Below are 18,878 nucleotides of genomic sequence, written 5' to 3'. Positions count from 1 at the left end.
TTTTCAACTTCCTTCCTTCCTGTTGAAATTGTGTTTATGTTTCTGGATTTCAATGGCTTCTCTGTGTAATCTGACATAGTAATTGGATGTGTTGTCCAGCATTACAGTGTCTTGGAATAAGATACTGTGTCCTGTTTGAGTTAGGCTATGAGTTAGCCACTGCTGATTCTTCAGGTTGGCTAAGTCTACAGTGTCTTTCATGTTCTTTTATTCTTGTCTGGATGCTTCGTTGTGTGGTCCCGATGTAAACTTGTCCACAACTGCAGGGTATGCATACTGCAGAAATGAGGGGGGGGGGGTCTCTTCTGTCTTTTGCAGATCACAGCATCTGATGTATTTTTCTGGTGGGTCTGAACACTGCTTGTAGGTAGTTTCTTCATAAATTTTCCCATCTGATCAGTGATTCCTTTGATATATGGCAAAAACGCCTTTTTTGTGAAAGACTGTTTATCTTCAGTTTGTGTAATCCTTGGTTTAATTGCACTTCTAATTTCATTCTTAGAGTAGCCATTTGCTTGAAGTGCTTGGTTTAGATGATTTAGCATACACTCTGTGAATAATGTTTTGTTGTGGGTTTTTTTGTTTGTTGGCTTCTTTTTTTAAAAAAACAAAAAACAAACCTGACATACCCATAAATGTAAGAATTATTCAAAGGTTATTTTGTGTCTAAGACATCTCTTGATTTGTATCTGACATCTCTTGTCTCACCTCTCCTGCTTTGCCATCTAGAAAACCTGCAGTATATGCCAGATGCTGCTTCCCAACTTGTGCAGTTTTGCATCACACCAGAGAATCCATCAGCATAAATCTCCCTACACCTGTCCGGAATGCGGAGCCATCTGCCGATCAGTCCATTTCCAGACCCATGTCACCAAGAACTGCCTCCATTACACACGGAGAGTTGGATTCCGGTCAGTATAACTATAACCATTCAAACCCATTCGGGGGAATAATCAGGGTTCCCATCTATAGATTCTATAGATCTAGAAGGAAACTTCTGGAAGGAAAACTTTCTCCAGTAGAACACGGCACTTGAGCCCGAAAGATTCTACAAACCCTAATGATGTTACCAGCCGTGAAAACCTGAAATCTTTGCTTTCCATAACTTTTACAAAAAGACCCTTTATATATGAATCTTGTATATATGAATCTCAGTCATTTAGGGTGTATGCTGATTCCTTTTTTTGAGTTGCCAAGTGATAAACTGGGAATCTGTTTTTCTGTATAGTTAATTATGTAAGAATAATTTGGCCCAGTGTTCATTTGGGCAGTTAACCTTGGAAGCTATTAACATTTCTCATATTATATTATGCCAGACATTGATAGCAAGCATTGAGTTTGCCTTTCCTAGATTTAGCAGTTTGCATATTTGCAGGTCTTTCACATCCCCTGGTACCTGATCCTTTAAGTGGAGATGCCGGGAATTGAACCTGGGACCTTCTGCATGCAAAAGCAGGTGTTCTGCTGCTCAGCTACAGCCAGTTAAACTGATATCTCTGCACATCACCAGATCCTCCATATAGGTGTCTCTCTTTCAGATGGGGAAGGAAGATAACTTGTAATTTATATCACTCTGATTGTAAGTCTGTGGGCAGGGCCTGTCTTGTTTTTGGTGGTTGGGTTTTTTTTGTGTAGCGCCTGGTGCTTTTAAGTGCTTCATAAATAACAATAAAATAAATACCACTGTGTGTTGTAAGATATAAAGGCCACAAGAGTGCCTAAAAAAACTAAAAAAGAGTAGGTGTGCTTTTTTTTTTCCAATCCTGTTGATTCATCCAATGTATTCATTGTTTACTCCACTCAAATCAATTAAGGTTTGCTGCAATATTACTTTTTAGTATGAGCACCACCCAGTCTTGGAAGCTTGTCTGAAGTTCCTCATCAAAGAGATCAGTAATGGCAGAGAACCTTCCAAGAGGGACAGATCTCTGGCTGCCACTGACTTGCCTAAAAGGCCATGCAGTCTGGGGCTGGTGGGTGTGTTTTAGGCTGCTGTTTTGGTATTCCAGGGCCTTGAGGAGGCTTAGCAAACCTAGCTGCATGCCTGGTTTGCACAGGAGAGACAGGTGATGTACAGGCCCGGTGCTAGGGTTTCCGGTGCCCCAGGGTGGCACCTGCTTGGTGCCCCACCACCACCTGTGCCTGCCCTGTTGCTGCACCCCTGCCTGCGGGGAGAGCAGGTGCAGCAGCATGGAAGGAGGGCTGGGCAGGCTCTGGCTGAGCCAGACCTGCGCAGTGTGCTCTCCGGGGCATGGAGTGCCTCTGAGAGTACACTCCTTGGAGAAGCTATGCTGACGCCTGCCTGTCTGCTTTTGTCTTGAAGGCAAGAGCAGCCAGGCAGGGGACATTCTGTTCTGAGCCAGGCTTTCTTTGCAAGGGAAGCCAGGCTTGGAGGAGAGCACATGCCGACACGCCGGTGCATTTTGGTTGGTTTTAAATGGTTTTTAAAGGTAGAAAGGCGGAGCATAAATTCTGTAAAATATATACAATACAATAAAAAATCCATTTCATACACATGTGCACTCCATGTTTGTGAGTTTGTGTGTGTGTGAATCTGTGTGGGTCAGAAGCAGGGCCAGAGCACTCATCGTGGCTCATCTGTCCTTTTTGATTTCAACATTTGTAATATCCTTCTGCCTTCGCCCTCCCCCACAGAAATAGCTATAATCTTGTACAACATTGTGAACGTGCATCTTTGCAGACCTATAATGGGGGAGGGGCTCCCAAAATGCATTTTTGGATGAGCCAGCTGTCAGTTCTGACTCATACAGGCATCAGTAGTCCCTTGAATTGGGGGAGAAGCAAGGCAGAGTTTAAAAGTTTTGCCTTGAAAAAGATTTCCAAATAAAGGATTTTCGTAACAGTCGTAAAGTTTCTACATTAGCTTGTATCTTTTAATGAGGATGAGAACTGTTTTTTGGTTGACTTAACATTTCCTGATTGAATTACATGAGTCATTGCAGATGGGAAAGATGTGTGGCAATGAGTTAACCATCTAATTTTTCCAGGAGGTAATAGCATAAAGCAGTAGACAAGTGCACCTTTAAGGCCAACTAAGTTTTATTCAGAATGTAAGCTTTTGTAAGCTCTTAAGCAGACTTCATCAACCTTCCTGAGCATTCAGTGGGTGACCTCAAAGTAGGTGTTTTACTGCAAAGGAACTTCAAGAACAGAATGGAGAGAGAAATTGCTGAATTACAAATTTATCATGAAACTTGGAACAACACCTCCCCAGGACTGAACAGGGATATTGGTTTTTTATCTCATTACATATGCTAAGCCAACTCTCACTGAGTATAGCTGTGCATCCACAGTGTTCCAATGTATTTCTCTTTTAGAACAGTGTATCAGAATAATGTTGTTGTTTTTTGTGTTGACATGCTCAAATGAGGGATGTGTGCTGCTTTTGTCATTAACATATACTAACCCACCTTCCACTATACTTTAATGCACCCTATTTTTCTGAGGGCTAACTTATATTATTTCTCTTTTAGAACAGTGTATCAGAATATTTTGTTTTTTGTTTTTTTTGTATTGACATACTCAAATGGGGGATATTGGCTGGTATATTGCATATACCAACCCATCCTATGGCAAACTGTATGGATGTTATAATCTCTTAAGAAACCATGCCCTCTGTTTAAACTAACAAGGCCAGAATGTTACCTAGATTTATGGCACCGCTACTGACAGCAGTCTGCTTTTTATCACCCTCTACTCCAGTGTTTTTTCAACAAACACAGATCCCTATTTGTGATTCTTTTAATCTGCTAAAAACATTCCCATGATTCCACACTGCCCACATATTAAGAATTTCTTAATTCCCATTCCCACTTGTCTGATGAAGTCTGCTTAAGAGCATACGAAAGCTTACATTCTGTAAAGGTGCACTTGTCTGCTGCTTTGTTCTGCTGCTTCGGACCAACATGGCTGCCTACTGGGATCTGTCATCCAGGAGGTGAGTTTTGTGAGCAAGGTCTCTGGGGAGTTGGATGAATGAGAGGAAGCGTGCCAGAAATTGCAGGGAGAACAGCAGTCCTGCCAGATTCTGTGAGACTTTCTTCTTTTTTCAACTCCCAACATTTTTGAAAGGAAACCAAGCGCCCCCTGCTGGATGGATGGATTACCCATTCACGTTCACAGTGTTGTACAAGATTATATCTAGATCTTCTTAGTGGTCTCTGTGCTTCACACTCATGGGATAGAGCGCCTGCGCCGATCCCCGAATCGGTACCTAAAAAGCCCGGGATTTTTTCGCGCTCGGCACCAGTGGGCATGCGCAGGCGTCCCAGTACGCATGCTCACCGGCGTCAGCGCGAGGATCCCGCCAGTTCCTTCCTGACCGCTGCGCTGAGAGGATCTCCTTTCGTGTCCCCGATCAGTTAAGTAATTTTGGACTGCTTTTACCTATTGTATATAGCCCGTTTGTTGTTTTCTTAGTTAGTAGTTAGTTGATAGTTAGTTAAAAAAAAATTGTTGTTGTTGGACTTGCCCTTCGGGGCTTAGTTTCCCCCCCTGTTTTTTCCCCTCAGAGGCTTTCCTGAGCAGGTTTTTTCCTTGCGTCTATGGAAAGACGCTGGGTTTTTTTTTAAAGGTGCCGATCTACAGTTACAGGTAAGCAACCTGTCTTTCTATGGTGGAGGGGGAAGGCAGAAGGATATTATACATGTGGAAATCAAAAAGGATAGATGAACTACGATGAGTACACTGGCCCCGCCTCTGACCCTCACAGATTCACACACACACATATTCCAATGCTGAAATCTTTCAACACCATGGGCTATGATCCTTTATGAGAAAGTTTAAAGTCCTACTGAAGTCAGAGGGACTTCTTTTGGAGTAAAAGTATGCAGGATTCAGCCACTTTGGGTTAGGGAAACCTGGTTGTAAAAAAACAAATGTAGGTTCCTGAATAATTTGAGTATCAAATCCTCCCTCTGGCTCAAACGAAAGAGAAATCAGATGATTTCTTTGTACTAAGCTGTGGTGTTTGCAGACGCAGAGTCTTTTAAGTCAGAAGGGCATTGAATCTCTAAGGAATTAAGTGCATTTCAAAGTTTTTGGTATTGCTGCTCTTCTTCAGGTTAACGCCTCGTCTCTGTCGTTTATAAACTTTCTTAGATGGAAATGCTTGTCAGGGATGTTGCCAGGCTTGAAAACGGGGTTCAGTAAACTGGTTCCAGTGAACTTTCTTATGAAAGACTAGCCCTGTAGGAAACATAAGTACTCTTTATCAGATATTAGCCTGATAGAGTGTGCAATGACTTAGGAACTAGAGCTGGCTGGAGGAGTTGCGGAAACAATGATATGTCTTAACAAGATGAGGAACTGTTTATCATTTCAATAAAATACATGAAGCTGCTTTATTGTGAATGAGGCCACTGGACCATCAAGGTTAGTATTGTGAACTCAGACTGGCAGTGTCTCCCCGGGGTATCAGGCAGAGGTCTCTCACATCACCTACTACATGAGCCTTTTACTTGGAGATTTATTTATCTGTTTAGATTTGGGTTAAGACTAATTAACTATGGACAGGGCTTTTTTTGTAGCAGGAACTCCTTTGCATATTAGGCTACACCCCCCCCCTCATGTAGCCAATCCTTCAAGAGCTTTCAGGTCTTTTCTTACAGGGCTTACTGTAAGCTCTTGGAGGATTGGCTACATCAGGGGTGTGTGGCCTAATATGCAAAGGCATTCCTGCTACAAAAAAAGCCCTGACTTTGGAGCTGATGTTTCATGGCACTTTTAAAACTACCTTAACTTTGATGGTACACTGGTACTGTGTAGGGTTTTATTACATTCCCTTCATCTGTCAATGGATGGGGGGTCTTGTGTGTGCCTAGCAGATGCTGTACCACTGAGCCACACATGCCCCCATCCAATGATTTGATTGAAACTGGTAGAGTTCTTGAGGCCCAAAGGATCAGGAGATATATTGGTGCTATCAAAGGCACTGCACTGTTGACGTTAAAAGGTGAGGCTTGCTTCCTACATGTGTGGAATCCCATTCTCCCTCCACTCCTCATCCACAGTGATTCCATCCTTTCCTTCCTCATTTTTGGCTAAGGTAGTACTCCATTACATGCAAAAAGATGCAATCGTAGCTTCTCTGGAAACTGGAGAACAACCCGCCATTTGATTACTATGCAAAGTTCTAGTTTTCGGGTGAACTATCATTTGTCGGCTTGATATGTAATGATAAATTATGGTTCACCAAGCAACAGTGAGGGGGGAAATTTTAATGCAGAGGAGGAGGAGAAGAGCACACGTGAGCTCAAACCTCACAGATGTCAAATGTTGTGTCTGAATCAAATCTGTCACATAATGGGGCCAAGTTGGTGAAAGTCAGACACTGGAAAGGCTCTTGCCCATAAAAAGCAGTGATAAGGGCAGGGCTCTTTTTGAGCAGGAACACACAGGAGTGCAGTTCCGGCTGACTTGGTATCAGGGTGTGTGGCCTAATATGCAAATGAGTTCCTGCTGGGCTTTTTCTAAAAAAAAAGCCCTGGATAAGGGAGATGGGAAAGCTTCCTCCCAACACACAAACCAGATTAAAGGAGGCAGCGTGGATAATTTCTTAGTGGTTCAGTTGCTTTTTCTGACACAAACTGAGCCTACCAATGTGGTCTGTGGTAGTGCTCAGTAAGTATTCTTTGATATACCCTATATTTATTGAACATTATGATTACTTTGGTGCAGGTCTGATCTGTATTTTTGTACTGCTTGTGGGGTTTTTTGCAATCTGATGCCAAGGGGGTAGAGAGCAACAGTTAGAATGGAACTGTTCCGTCACATTTGTTTGATTATTTAAGAAAAACATTTCTTTTGTTAAGTTGGTCTTCCTTTTTATTTACTAGTCATATTTGACGGCACTATTTTTCTATTATGTTATTTTTATTTGAGAATAAATGTAGGTTTGGAGTGTTCTTTAAAAAAACAAAACAAGGCTATTAATTTTTGTTGAAATACCTCTTTTATTTCCCTCACAATTGTCCTGCTAGAAAGCAAGTCTCTTGAGAAGCATTCTGGGAAAAACAGTTCAGAGTTTTTAGCTTTCAACCTCTCGCAGACATTCAGCCTTAGGGACATAAGAAGAGCCCTACTGGATCGGACCAGTGGTTCATCCAGTCCAGCATCCTGTCTCACACAGTGGCCAACCAGTTCCTCTGGAGAACCCACAACAGGGCATAGAGGCTGAGGCCTTTCCCTGATGCTGCCTCCTGGTTTAGTGCCAGAGGTTTAGTGCCTCTGAATGTGGAGGTTCAGTTACCATGGCTAACAGTCACTGATAAGACTTATTTTTCATGAAACTATCTAATCCTCTTTTAAAGCTGTCTATTCCTGTGGCCATCACTACATCCTCTGGTAGCAAATTCAACACTTTAATCACTCCAGTTTGAGTGCAGCAATTAAGAGAGCCAGTTTGGTGTAGTGGTTAAGTGTGTGGACTCTTAACTGGGAGAACTGGGTTTGATTCCCCACTCCTCCACTTGCAGCTGCTGGAATGGCCTTGGGTTAGCCATAGCTCTGGCAGAGGTTGTCCTTGAAAGGGCAGCTTCTGGGAGAGCCCTCTCAGCCCCACCCACCTCACAGGGTGTCTGTTGTGGGGGAGGAAGGTAAAGGAGATTGTGAGCCACTCTGAGACTCTTCGGAGTGGAGGGCGGGATATAAAACATCTACCTCACAGGGTGTCTGTTGTGGGGGAGGAAGGTAAAGGAGATTGTGAGCCGCTCTGAGACTCTTCGGAGTGGAGGGTGGGATATAAATCCAATATCTTCATCTACCTCACAGGGTGTCTGTTGTGGGGGAGGAAGGTAAAGGAGATTGTGAGCCGCTCTGAGACTCTGAGATTTGGAGTGGAGGGTGGGTTATAAATCCAGTGTCCTCCTCCACCTGTCTTCCAGTCTGCTTGATCACTAGACTCACTTCCCAGTCTGGGTCCCCAGCATAAAGAAGACACTCAGACTATTATTAAAGTTTAACAGGGCACACTGGTGTTGATAGGGATGCAAACTGGATAGTTGATTTTGTTCCTGTGCTGAATAAGAACTGTGTTTTTTGGAATAGGTCCTCTGCAATATCCTTGACTTGTCTTCTCTTGTTACAAGGTGGCTTTATTCTTGCTGGGTCTTTCGGGGCTTGTGATGCACTGAAACGCTCTTTATTTTCCATCTCTCTTGCAGCTGCGTCCATTGCAATGTGGTCTACTCAGATGTGGCAGCGCTCAAGTCTCACATTCAAGGTTCTCACTGTGAAGTGTTCTACAAATGTCCCATCTGTCCGATGGCATTCAAGTCTGCCCCCAGCACGCATTCCCATGCCTACACGCAACACCCCGGGATCAAGATCGGGGAGCCAAAGTAAGCATGACCTGTCTTGGCTTCCTGCTTGTTATCTTTTAATAACTGCTAGATAAATGCTGTTCCCTCTTGTGCATCTAATGCTAATCAGTCTGTATTGCATGGAGAACCTGACTGAAGGCCTACTCATACGCTATTAGCAAGGGTGACTTGGATATTCTCATCAGCCCTGTTGCTGAAATCGGGAAATGCTTTGCACTCCCCTTCCCCCAGATGTGCACTTCAAGTGTAGTGTGTGCATGAGCAGGGATGGAATTCTAGCAGGAGCTCCTTTGTATATGAGGCTACACCCTCTGACATAGCCAATCTTCCAAGAGCTTACAAAAAAAGAGCTTTGTAAGCTCTTGGAGGATTGGCTACATCGGGGTGGAGGGTGGCCTATTATGCAAAGGAGCTCTTGCTAGAATTCCACCCCTGTGCATGAGAGAAACTTGGAAGTGTGCATTATGTAAGTACAGTCATCAGAGAAGCCCTTGTTGAAGGGACAGCCAGCAGCAGCACAGGGATTTCAGCCACATCATGGGCTTAAGTGTCTCAAAGCCTATGCACTACAGAGGTCCATGGATCTCACACATGCAACAAGTCCCTGTCTCCTGTGTTAATCACTGATTTCCCACTAGCGTTGCTTCGCCCCCAAGCTTCTGTTTCCCCCCCCGTCTCAAGTGAGCAATTTCCCATCAGTTGCTTTGTGGCTGCATTTTGAGCTGCGGCAGCTTCCAGTTCCCTGTGCCATTTTTAGATGCTGACTTTTCAGGATTACGTTGCCACACAGGGAATTTGAGGTTGCTGCAGCTCAGAATGCGCCCATGGAGCGACTGGTGGGGAACCTATTGCTTGCTCCGAGGAAAACAGACGCCTGGGGCAGAGCAACGCTAATGGGAAATCAATCGCAGTGTAAGAAGGGAAATAAAAACTCAAGTGCTTCTATATAACATGTGAGCCCCTCCTTTGACCTTTGTACAAAACAATTTAGCAAAGGTGAGGTCACTGAATTCCACATTTTAATCACTTTGGCACAAGAGAAGGAATGTAACGTTTTCTCTTACCTCTGGGTTTTTTTCCGAGCTCCACGCCTGCTTTACACCTCCTTCAGACTTGGCTCCTGCTCCCTTTCCGTTTTAATCCATCTGCTGCTGCAACTTTGTTTCCACCCTGAAAGTTTGCGATCTGGAGAGGCTGATGCTAGGCAGGCTAGGTGGTGTGATTGTTTACATGGCCATGAGAGAGTGAACAGAATGTTGCTATTGGACTGCTTGTAAGGGTGGCTTATCAAGGGTGAGTCCCCATCTGCCTCAAGTGTTTCCCACCCACAGTGCATCTGGCTCCGTAGGAGATAACAAATCTGCAAGAAATCAACTTTCTGTTACCCTTTGATTTCTTCAGATGACATGAACGGAGACTGCAGAAGGCCTGGTCTTCCTCCAGAGTCTCTCCCTCCTTCTAGTCCAAACTTGCTTAGTGTAAGAACCACATAAGATAAATGTCAGATGTTTGAGAGCCTCAAGATGTGAACACCAGATGTAGGTAGGTAGGTAGGAAGGAAGGAAGGAAGATGGGGAGGTGGAAAGAAAGCAACTTTAAATGAATTCTCCAAGCCATTGGCTGGCTTGGCTTGGAGAAGTAATTTAAAGGGACAAATGCCTTCTCCAAGATGGCCAGTGGGAGCTTCGAGAGCCACACAATATGTGTCAAAGAGCCACAAGTGGCTCCTGAGCAAGTTTTGTCACCCCTGTTCTAGTCCATTTTTGTACAATTCTTCATAAGAACATAAGAGAATCCACCTTGGATCAGGCCAATGGCCCATCCAGCCCAACACTCTGTGTCACACAATGGCCAAAGAACCCAAGTGTCATCAGGAGGTCTATTAGTGGGGCCAGGACTCTAGAAGCCCTCCCACTGTTGTCCCTCCCAAGCACCAAGAATACAGAGCATCACTTGCTCCAGGCAGAGCGTTCCAACAATCTGCTTGATGCTGGGGATCAATGGGACACACCCCTGTCTCTCTTGGGTCTCTTGCTAGTGTGAGTGAGCTCCCTGTGTTTGCATTGTTTTCATTCATTGTTTGGAGGGGAGGGGCCATGAAAACAGCTGAGCTTTAATGCTTTCCTTGAAAAAATCATCTTTGACATTTGAAAGCCAAGTGCCTTTTGGCTGCTGGGGTGAAACTGAGTGAGGTAAGCACTGGCCGGCTTTAAAATATTATGAATATGAGAAATGTGACCTTTTGAAGGCCTCCATTTCCCCCCTCAAAATACACCTAATTCTCTGCTGCTGTTCTCCCTCTAAGTAGATGTCATTCATTACTAATGAGCACTGGCCTCTCAGGTGGAAAATTAAATAATTATACTGTGATTCATTTTGTTTTACTGTATTGGAAAGATCTCAAAGCGAAATTTTACGCTGTGGTTTTTTGTATGCACGATAGCCTATATCTCTTCCAGAGAAGCAGCTCCTGTGTAGGCAGGGCTTTTTTTGTAGCAGGGATTCTTTTGCATATTAAGCCACACCCCCTGATGTAGCCAATCCTCCTAGAGCTTCCAGTAGGCCCTGTACTAAGAACCCTGTAAGCTCCAGGAGGATTGGCTACATCAGGAGTGTGTGGCCTAATATGCAAAGGAGTTCCTGCTACAAAAAAAGCCCTGTGTGTAGGAATTTAGTAGCATTTCCCTGGGATTGCCAAGTCCTCCCTGGACACTGGAGGGGGATGGGGGGTAGGGTTGCCAAATCCAGGTTGGGAAGCTTCTGGAGATTTGGGGATGGAGCCTGGGGAGGACAGAAACCTCAGTGGGTTACACTGCCACAGAGTCCACCCTCCGAAGCAGCCACAGAATTGGGAGGGGCCATGCAGGCCATTTAGTCCAACCCTCCTGCTCATCTTCTCCAGCAGAACTAATCTCTGTAGTCTGGAGATGAGGGGTAATTTCAGGGGATCCCCAGGTCCCACTTGGAGGCTGCATCCCTGCTTCCTGATCACCGAATTTGTCTTCATTGCTGAAGAGCTAGGAGTAATCTTACTTTCACTCCAGAGCTAAAGCAGTTTAACTGGTCATTCCTCCCAAGATAACACAGAGAACTGTATTTCTGTGAGAGTGCTGCTAGTTCCCAGCTTTACATTTGCACAACGTACCATAGAGATGGGATGTGCATGGCAGAGAGCCACCATCGTGGTAGCAAGTGCCATTCCAGCATATGCACTACTATGTATGTGTAAAATCAGGGCATTTTTTGGTAGCTGGAACTCCTTTGCATATTAGGCCACACACCCCTGATGTAACCAATCCGCCAAGAGTTTACAGGGCTGTTAGTACAGGCCCTACTGTAAGCTCCAGGAGGATTGGCTACATCAGGGGTGTGTGGCCTAAAATGCAAAGGAGTTCCTGCTACAAAAAAAAGCCCTGTGTAAAAGTCCTTTTTGTATACAAGCCTGCTTGTGTGGGCAGTGCTCCTGGAATCCTTCAGAAAGGTTTTATTTATATTATCTATGGTCCACCTTTCTCACCGGGACTCAAAGCAAGTTAAGCAGAATGAGCCAAAACAATCAGCAGGATGGAACATTGGATTAAACAAAGAAATAGGCTTCAGTTGTAAAAGTAACCAGAAATCTAAAAACCCCAGAATTGAAGCAAAGCATAAATGTTAACACGGTACATTAAATGACCCACAATAGGATCCAACTTAAAGCAAAGTATGCACAGCTGTATAGGGGTGGCCAGCGGTAGCTCTCCATATGTTTTTGCCTATAATTCCCATCAGCCCCAGCCATTGGCCATGCTGGCTGGGGCTGATGGGAGTTGAAGGCAAAAAACATCTGGAAAGCTACCGCTGGTCACCCCTGAATAGTCCCTGCTCATTTTGTCCAAGTAACTTTGTGAAGCATTGTGTACAGTGCTGCCCTATTGCCCGCATAGAAGAGCCTTCTTTAACAATTCAGTTTTGCATAATTTGTGGAAAGCAAGGAGAGTGAGAAAGATGTGGGCCAAACTTACTGCTGAGGGACCGCTTCTTTCCCATATATATGTTCATTCTCCGTTGAACATTGTCTGAAAGGACTAAAAAATGGTAAAGGCAGTCCCCTGTGCAAGCACCAGTTGTTTCCGACTCGGGGGTGATGTCGCATCATGACGTTTTCATGGCAAACTTTTAAAAGGGTGGTTTGCCATTGCCTTCCCCAGTCATCTACACTTCCCCCCCAGCAAGCTGGGTACTCATTTTACTGACCTCGGAAGGATGGAAGGCTGAGCCAACCTTGAGCCAGCTACCTGAGCCCAGCTTCCACTGGGATCGAACTCCGGTCATGAGCAGAGGGCTTGGACTGCAGTACGGCAGCTTTACCACTCTGCATCATGGGGCTCTTACTCTGAAAGGACTAGGACTAGAGAAAATCGTCTGAAAGGACTAGAGAATTCAGAGCACTTTTGCCAAGCTACAGTGTCTGTGATCAGACGATATCTTCCCATAGCCTGGAGGAATTTCATCCTAAGGAACCTTCCTCTCACTTAAGTGGATTTTCTTCCATGGAAGAGTCCCTTAAGTTGGAGGAAGACAATGTAAGCTGGAGGCAAGCTTCAAACTTTGCATTAGAGAGCGGTGGGATGCAGGCCTTCCTCTTGGGGGAGAGAATTTGCATTGTTTTTCACCTATGACATAGTGGGTTCGATGCAATGAAGTGAAAGCGATCATAGCTTTTATTAGGTACAGCATAACATATGGCTGCGCTGAAAGACTAAAGACTGGGCCAATGGGGCCAACTATATATACACTCCAGGTTCTCACGCTAGCATGCTATTGGACCCTTCAAACCAGCTGGAGGCCCGTGATTGGAGGGGTTTGAATCTGGCTGCCCATCGTTCCCAAGTCCCCAAGCTCAGTTCTCCAAGCTCCAGTGAGGCAGGCAAGAACTCCATATATTAAGCACAATTCAGATCACATATACAACACCAGCAGGGCCTGCAGTTGGCTTCTGTGGTGGACAATAATATTGCAGTGTCACTAATAAACCACTTATGCAAGTGACTGGCTTTATTTCTTCCACTTTCCTCTTTGTTTCTAGAATAATATACAAATGTTCCATGTGTGACACAGTGTTTACTCTGCAACCTTTGCTGTATCGCCACTTTGACCAACACATTGAGAACCAGAAGGTCTCGGTCTTCAAGTGTCCGGACTGTTCTCTCTTGTACGCACAGAAGCAACTGATGATGGATCATATCAAGGTACGCGGTCATCTTATTTTGCATGGATACAAGACTGTTGCACATAAGAGGCGTGGAATTCAGCTAATTGCAGGGAAGCCACCAAAGTAAATCATGGCTGGTGGGCGATGCCCTGTTCTCATGAGGTCAGCAGCTTCTTGAATTCACTGGTTGCTTCTGCTCACTTGGTTATTGCCAAGAATTGGAAGTCCCCCACAAGTTCCTTCCTTAGACGATGGCACCAGAAACTCTGGAAACAATTTTTGATGGGCAGGATTACGCATAATCCATTTTTGGGGGACTCTGGTGTGGTAGTTCCCTTATCAGAGTATGATGAAACATGGAAACCAGTTTTAGAGTTTTTGTGCGATAAGGATATAATTTCCTTGATGCAATTAACGCTAGATGGTTGGTAACTGTGAATTTAGGGTTTGTAAGAGAGTGTTGATGGTATTCTTGGCTATTGTGTTTTATAGTTTGATTGTATGTTTTTCTATTGAAATAAAATATATATTTTTAAAGGTTGTTTTTATTGTTGCACAGCCTTGAGCGGCTTCTCTCCCCCTTTTTTCCCAACTGGGGATAGTTAACCCTACACCTGAATGTATTTTGGCTTGCGACTTTGCTCCAGCAGATGGAAATTCATAGTGAATGTTTTTTTTTTAAAAAAAAATATTTATTTTAGTCTATGCACGGGACACTGAAGAGTGTTGAGGGGCCTCCAAACCTGGGCATCAGTCTGCCGCTGAGCACAAAGCCCACCACTCAGAACTCGGTGGGTCAAAACAAAGAGGACTCCAAGTCTGTTAACGGGACAGAAAAGACAGAGAAGAAATCCCCTTCCCCTGTAAAGAAAGCGGAGCCCAAAAAAGTACCCAATCCTGGCTGGACGTGCTGGGAATGCGACCGGCTGTTTACGCAGAGAGACGTTTACATATCCCACATGAGGAAGGAGCATGGAAAGGTAAATAAGTGGCTGTGTTTTCCAGGTACAAGAAGAGAATGAGAAGGTGCCCATCACACACAAAAGCTGCCTTGTAGCGAGTCAAACCATTGGTTTGCTAAGCTCAGAGTTGTTGACTCTGATTGGCTGGGGTCTCAGGTGGACATCTGTCATGAATGACACCTACTGCCTTATCCTTTTAGCGGGCGATACTGGCGATTGAACCTGGGACCTTCTGCATGCCAAGCAGATGCTCTTTTGTAGAGCTCTCCTCACTCCTACCACGTTATGCAAGCCAATATGTCTGTAGCCTTCAGCCAGGTTTTTGGTTTTCCCTAACAAGCGAGTTTTTGCAGTAGTAAGAGGAGAGCAGAATGGGGGGAAAAAACTACTCATAATTTCCATAGCTGATATTCTGTAGAAACCCCTGGGCATGAGTATAACTAATAAAAAACACGTCCGTTTTGCTGCCTGAGGTAGCAGAGGGAGAAAGCTACAGATGCCATATGGGAAATATCGTGAAAATGTAATAAGTTCACAGGTGTTAGCACAGTCAAAACCTTGTAAAAATCAGGATCTGGTGGTGGGGAAGGTGGTATATTGAAATTCCCTCATACATGGCAGCTTTCCAGTACAGAAGCTGGAAAAGGGCAGAGGTGAATTGTAGCAGTGCAAGGTACATTTTTGGAGACATGCTTTTGGCTACTACGTTCCCTTGGATTGCGGACAGAATTTTCAGTACATCCTTCAAACCATTTGCTACCCTTGGCCTCTATCATATAGGTAGATGCTTTTGGGTGTTTATAATTTGTTTTGTGATGTGCAAAACAAGAGCCAGTTTGGTGTAGTGGTTAAGTGTGCGGACTCTTATCTGGGAGAAACGGGTTTGATTCCCCACTCCTCCACTTGCACCTGCTGGCATGGCCTTGGGTCAGCCATAGCTCTGGCAGAGGTTGTCCTTGAAAGGGCAGCTGCTGGGAGAGCCCTTTCCAGCCCCACCCACCTCACAGGGTGTCTGTTGTGGGGGAGGAAGGTAAAGGAGATTGTGAGCCGCTCTGAGACTCTTCGGAGTGGAGGGCGGGATATAAATCCAATATCTTCATCTACCTCACAGGGTGTCTGTTGTGGGGGAGGAAGGTAAAGGGGATTGTGAGCCGCTCTGAGACTCTTCGGAGTGGAGGGCGGGATATAAATCCAATATCATCATCATCAAAACACTTCACTGACTGTGGAGCTCGCCATCTTGCCACTGCTGTTGTGTTACAGTGCCACTCGTGACTGAGAGCCACTGTGCTCCCTCAAGAGATGTATGCCATGACCAGGGCTTTTTTTGAGCAGGAACGCAATTCTGGCTGGGTTGGGGTCAGGGGTGTGTGGCCTAATATGCAAATGAGTTCCTGCTGGGCTTCTACCCAAAAAGCCCTGTGTGGAACAATGGTGATGTCAGGGGTGTGGACTAATATGCAAATGAGATCCTGCTGGGCTTTTTCTAGAACCCACTCAGCCTGGAGGAAGTCGACAGAATCCTCTCTGCTGCTCGCCCGACAACATGTGATCTGGACCCTTGCCCCTCCTGGCTGATTAAATCTTGCCAAGGGGAGCTTAGATGCCCTTTACGGGACATCATAAATAGATCCCTTTTAGAGGGGCATTTTCCAACACCTCTGAAAGAGGCTTTGGTCCGCCCTCTCCTGAAAAAAGCTACAGCAGACCCGGCCGAATTGGCGAACTACCGGCCGGTGTCCAATTTACCGTTCTTAGGTAAAATTATTGAGAGGGCCGTGGCGTTGCAGCTACAGGGGTTTCTGGATGACGCTTCTGTCTTAGACCCATGTCAGTCTGGTTTCCGGCCGGGCCATGGGACGGAGACGGTGCTGGTCGCCTTAGTGGATGACCTCCAACGGCAACTGGATCGGGGCGGCGTTGCGGTACTGATGCTGTTAGATCTGTCGGCTGCATTTGATACAGTCGACCATCGGCTACTGACGCGCCGCCTCGCCGACATTGGGGTCGAGGGGTTGGCCTTGTAATGGCTTTCCTCCTTTCTCCTAGGTCGGGGACAGAGGGTGGCTATCGGGAGCGAGCGGTCCCGGAGGCGCACACTGGATTGTGGGGTGCCCCAGGGAGCAGTTCTCTCCCCGATGCTGTTTAACATCTATATGCGCCCCCTTGCCCAGATTGCCTGGCGGTTTGGGCTGGGTTGTCATCAATATGCAGATGACACCCAGCTCTATCTACTAATGGATGGCTGGCCCGACCCCGCTCCAGGGAATCTCGACCGGGCATTACAGGCTGTTGCGACATGGCTCAGGCTGAGTGGGCTGAAGTTGAACCCAGCGAAGACAGAGGTCCTATGCGTGGGCCGCGGCGCTCTGGGAAGGGAAATAGCTCTCCCGGCCTTCGATGGTGCGCCATTGAAAGCAGCGCGCCAGGTAAAGAGTCTGGGTGTTTTACTGGAGCCTTCATTATCAATGGAGGCCCAGATAGCAGCCACTGCCAAGTCAGCATTCTTCCATCTGAGGCGGGCAAGGCAGTTGGCCCCTTTCCTTGAGCGCCGGGACCTCGCAACAGTGATCCACGCAACGGTCACCTCAAGACTAGACTACTGTAACGCCCTCTACTTGGGGCTACCTCTGTGCCGGACCCGGAAATTGCAGCTAGTGCAGAACGCGGCGGCCAGGCTGTTGTTGGGACTCCCGAAACGGGAGCATATATGGCCGGGACTACGTGAACTGCACTGGCTGCCGATTATATACCGGGTCCAGTACAAAGTGTTGGTCGTTACCTTTAAAGCCTTATATGGCCGAGGACCTGCCTACCTGAGGGACCGTCTTTCCCCATATGAACCCCAGAGAGCACTGAGGTCAACGGGGAAAAACCTAATGACTATCCCTGGGCCGAAGGAAGTTAAATATCAGAGCACCAGAATACCGGCCTTTTCGATCGTGGCCCCTACCCTATGGAACCGACTCCCCGAGGAGGTGCGGGCCCTGCGGAGCCTTGAACAGTTCCGCAGGGCCTGCAAGACCATCCTTTTTAAATCAGCATATTCGGACTGCTAAGAAAAATGGTTATTAAAGATCCGCCAATGCGGTCTAAAGATCTATACCGCAGTATAATTGTATCTACTAGACTGGTTTTTAATTTAATGTTTTAATGTTTTATTGTTCTGTATTGTAATTCTAATGTTTTATTTATTATGGTGTGTTTTTATGGATTGCTGTTAGCCGCCCTGAGCCTGCCAAGGTGGGGGAGGGCGGGATATAAATGAAATAAATAAATAAATAAACCCCACCCCCCAGCCATGACTGAAGACCTACCACTCAATGACATGGATTTCAGTGCTAGCACAGATGAAGCCCTCAACAAAAGAAAAGACAAAACTCACCACCAATACTCTGGGGGTGATGCCTTTAGCACCCTCCAATCCAAGACCCTGCTTATAGACCATATTACTCAGTGTCCAGAGGAAGAGACTTTGTCTATGCTCCCACTTACTTCCAGAGGCATGCGTATATGCCTACAGTTCAACCACCTGCTGAGCAGAGAATAAAGTTTGCTGCCCTCAGAGGCAAGGCTGGGCCTCAGTTGCCCAAACCCAACCCACCCTCTTGGCAGGGTTTTTGACAATCACAGCCTGCGTCCGGCAGAGGACATAATACCCGGTCAACTCACCTGGCAAGACATTTCCAAAGACCAGTGGGCTGAAAGCATCATGGCAGAGGGTTGTGCAGTCGAATTTGCCTCTCTCCTCCTGAGGTGTGCTCCCTTGACATCCAGCCTTCCCATCCTGTTTCCAGAACTCCTGGCAGAGGCCCATGCCCTGAAAACAATAGTAGAAGTGCCTGTGAAAGAGCGGCACTCGGGGTTCTCCTCCAGATACTTTCTGGCCATAAAGACAGTCCGGGGAGGGGGTGGGCGGGATGAGGCCCATACTTGACTTGAGGGGTCTAAACAACTTGACGTTAATTTGAAAAGTTCAGAGTGCTGCTGATTTCATGTGAACACATGAAACTGCGTTATACTGAATCAAACCTCTAGCCCATCAAAGTCGGACTGGCAGAGGTCTTTCACATCACCAGGGATTGAACCTGGGACTTTCTGCATGCCAAGCAGATATTCTAGCACTGAGCCACAGCCTTCGCCACTCTATTGCAAATCCAGTGTTACAAACTACGTAACACTGGATTTACAAGATGCATATTTCAGCGTACAGATAAGACTGGACCACCAGAAATGCCTCCATTTTCAATGCCTTTCCTGCCTTTCCCAGGACAGGATCCTTCCATTTGGGCTAGCTACAGCACCCAGAGTATTTTCCAAAGCGGTAGCAGGGGTAGTGGCCTACCCAAAAAGGCTAGGGTGTGCAATATATCCACACCA

The 18,878-nt window shown here is 45.9% G+C and overlaps 1 protein-coding gene across 3 annotated transcripts in view; it reads left to right on the top strand.

Annotated features, from left to right (window-relative positions):
• The window catches only part of ZNF532 (zinc finger protein 532), a 72,577-nt gene that overhangs the window by 45,155 nt on the left and 8,544 nt on the right, over positions 1-18,878 (top strand). For all 3 annotated transcript variants that reach the window (XM_060236103.1, XM_060236105.1, XM_060236104.1), the window contains exons 3-6: positions 730-911; positions 8,184-8,360; positions 13,411-13,573; positions 14,238-14,516. In XM_060236103.1, coding sequence (XP_060092086.1) covers positions 730-911; positions 8,184-8,360; positions 13,411-13,573; positions 14,238-14,516 — 801 coding nt within the window. The remainder of the gene's footprint in view (positions 1-729; positions 912-8,183; positions 8,361-13,410; positions 13,574-14,237; positions 14,517-18,878) is intronic.

This window comes from Heteronotia binoei, chromosome 4, assembly GCF_032191835.1.
Source record: "Heteronotia binoei isolate CCM8104 ecotype False Entrance Well chromosome 4, APGP_CSIRO_Hbin_v1, whole genome shotgun sequence".
In the NCBI taxonomy this organism is placed as follows: Eukaryota; Metazoa; Chordata; class Lepidosauria; order Squamata; family Gekkonidae; genus Heteronotia; species Heteronotia binoei.
Note: the sequence above shows the minus strand (reverse complement) of the source record. Positions and strands in the feature narration are given on the sequence as shown.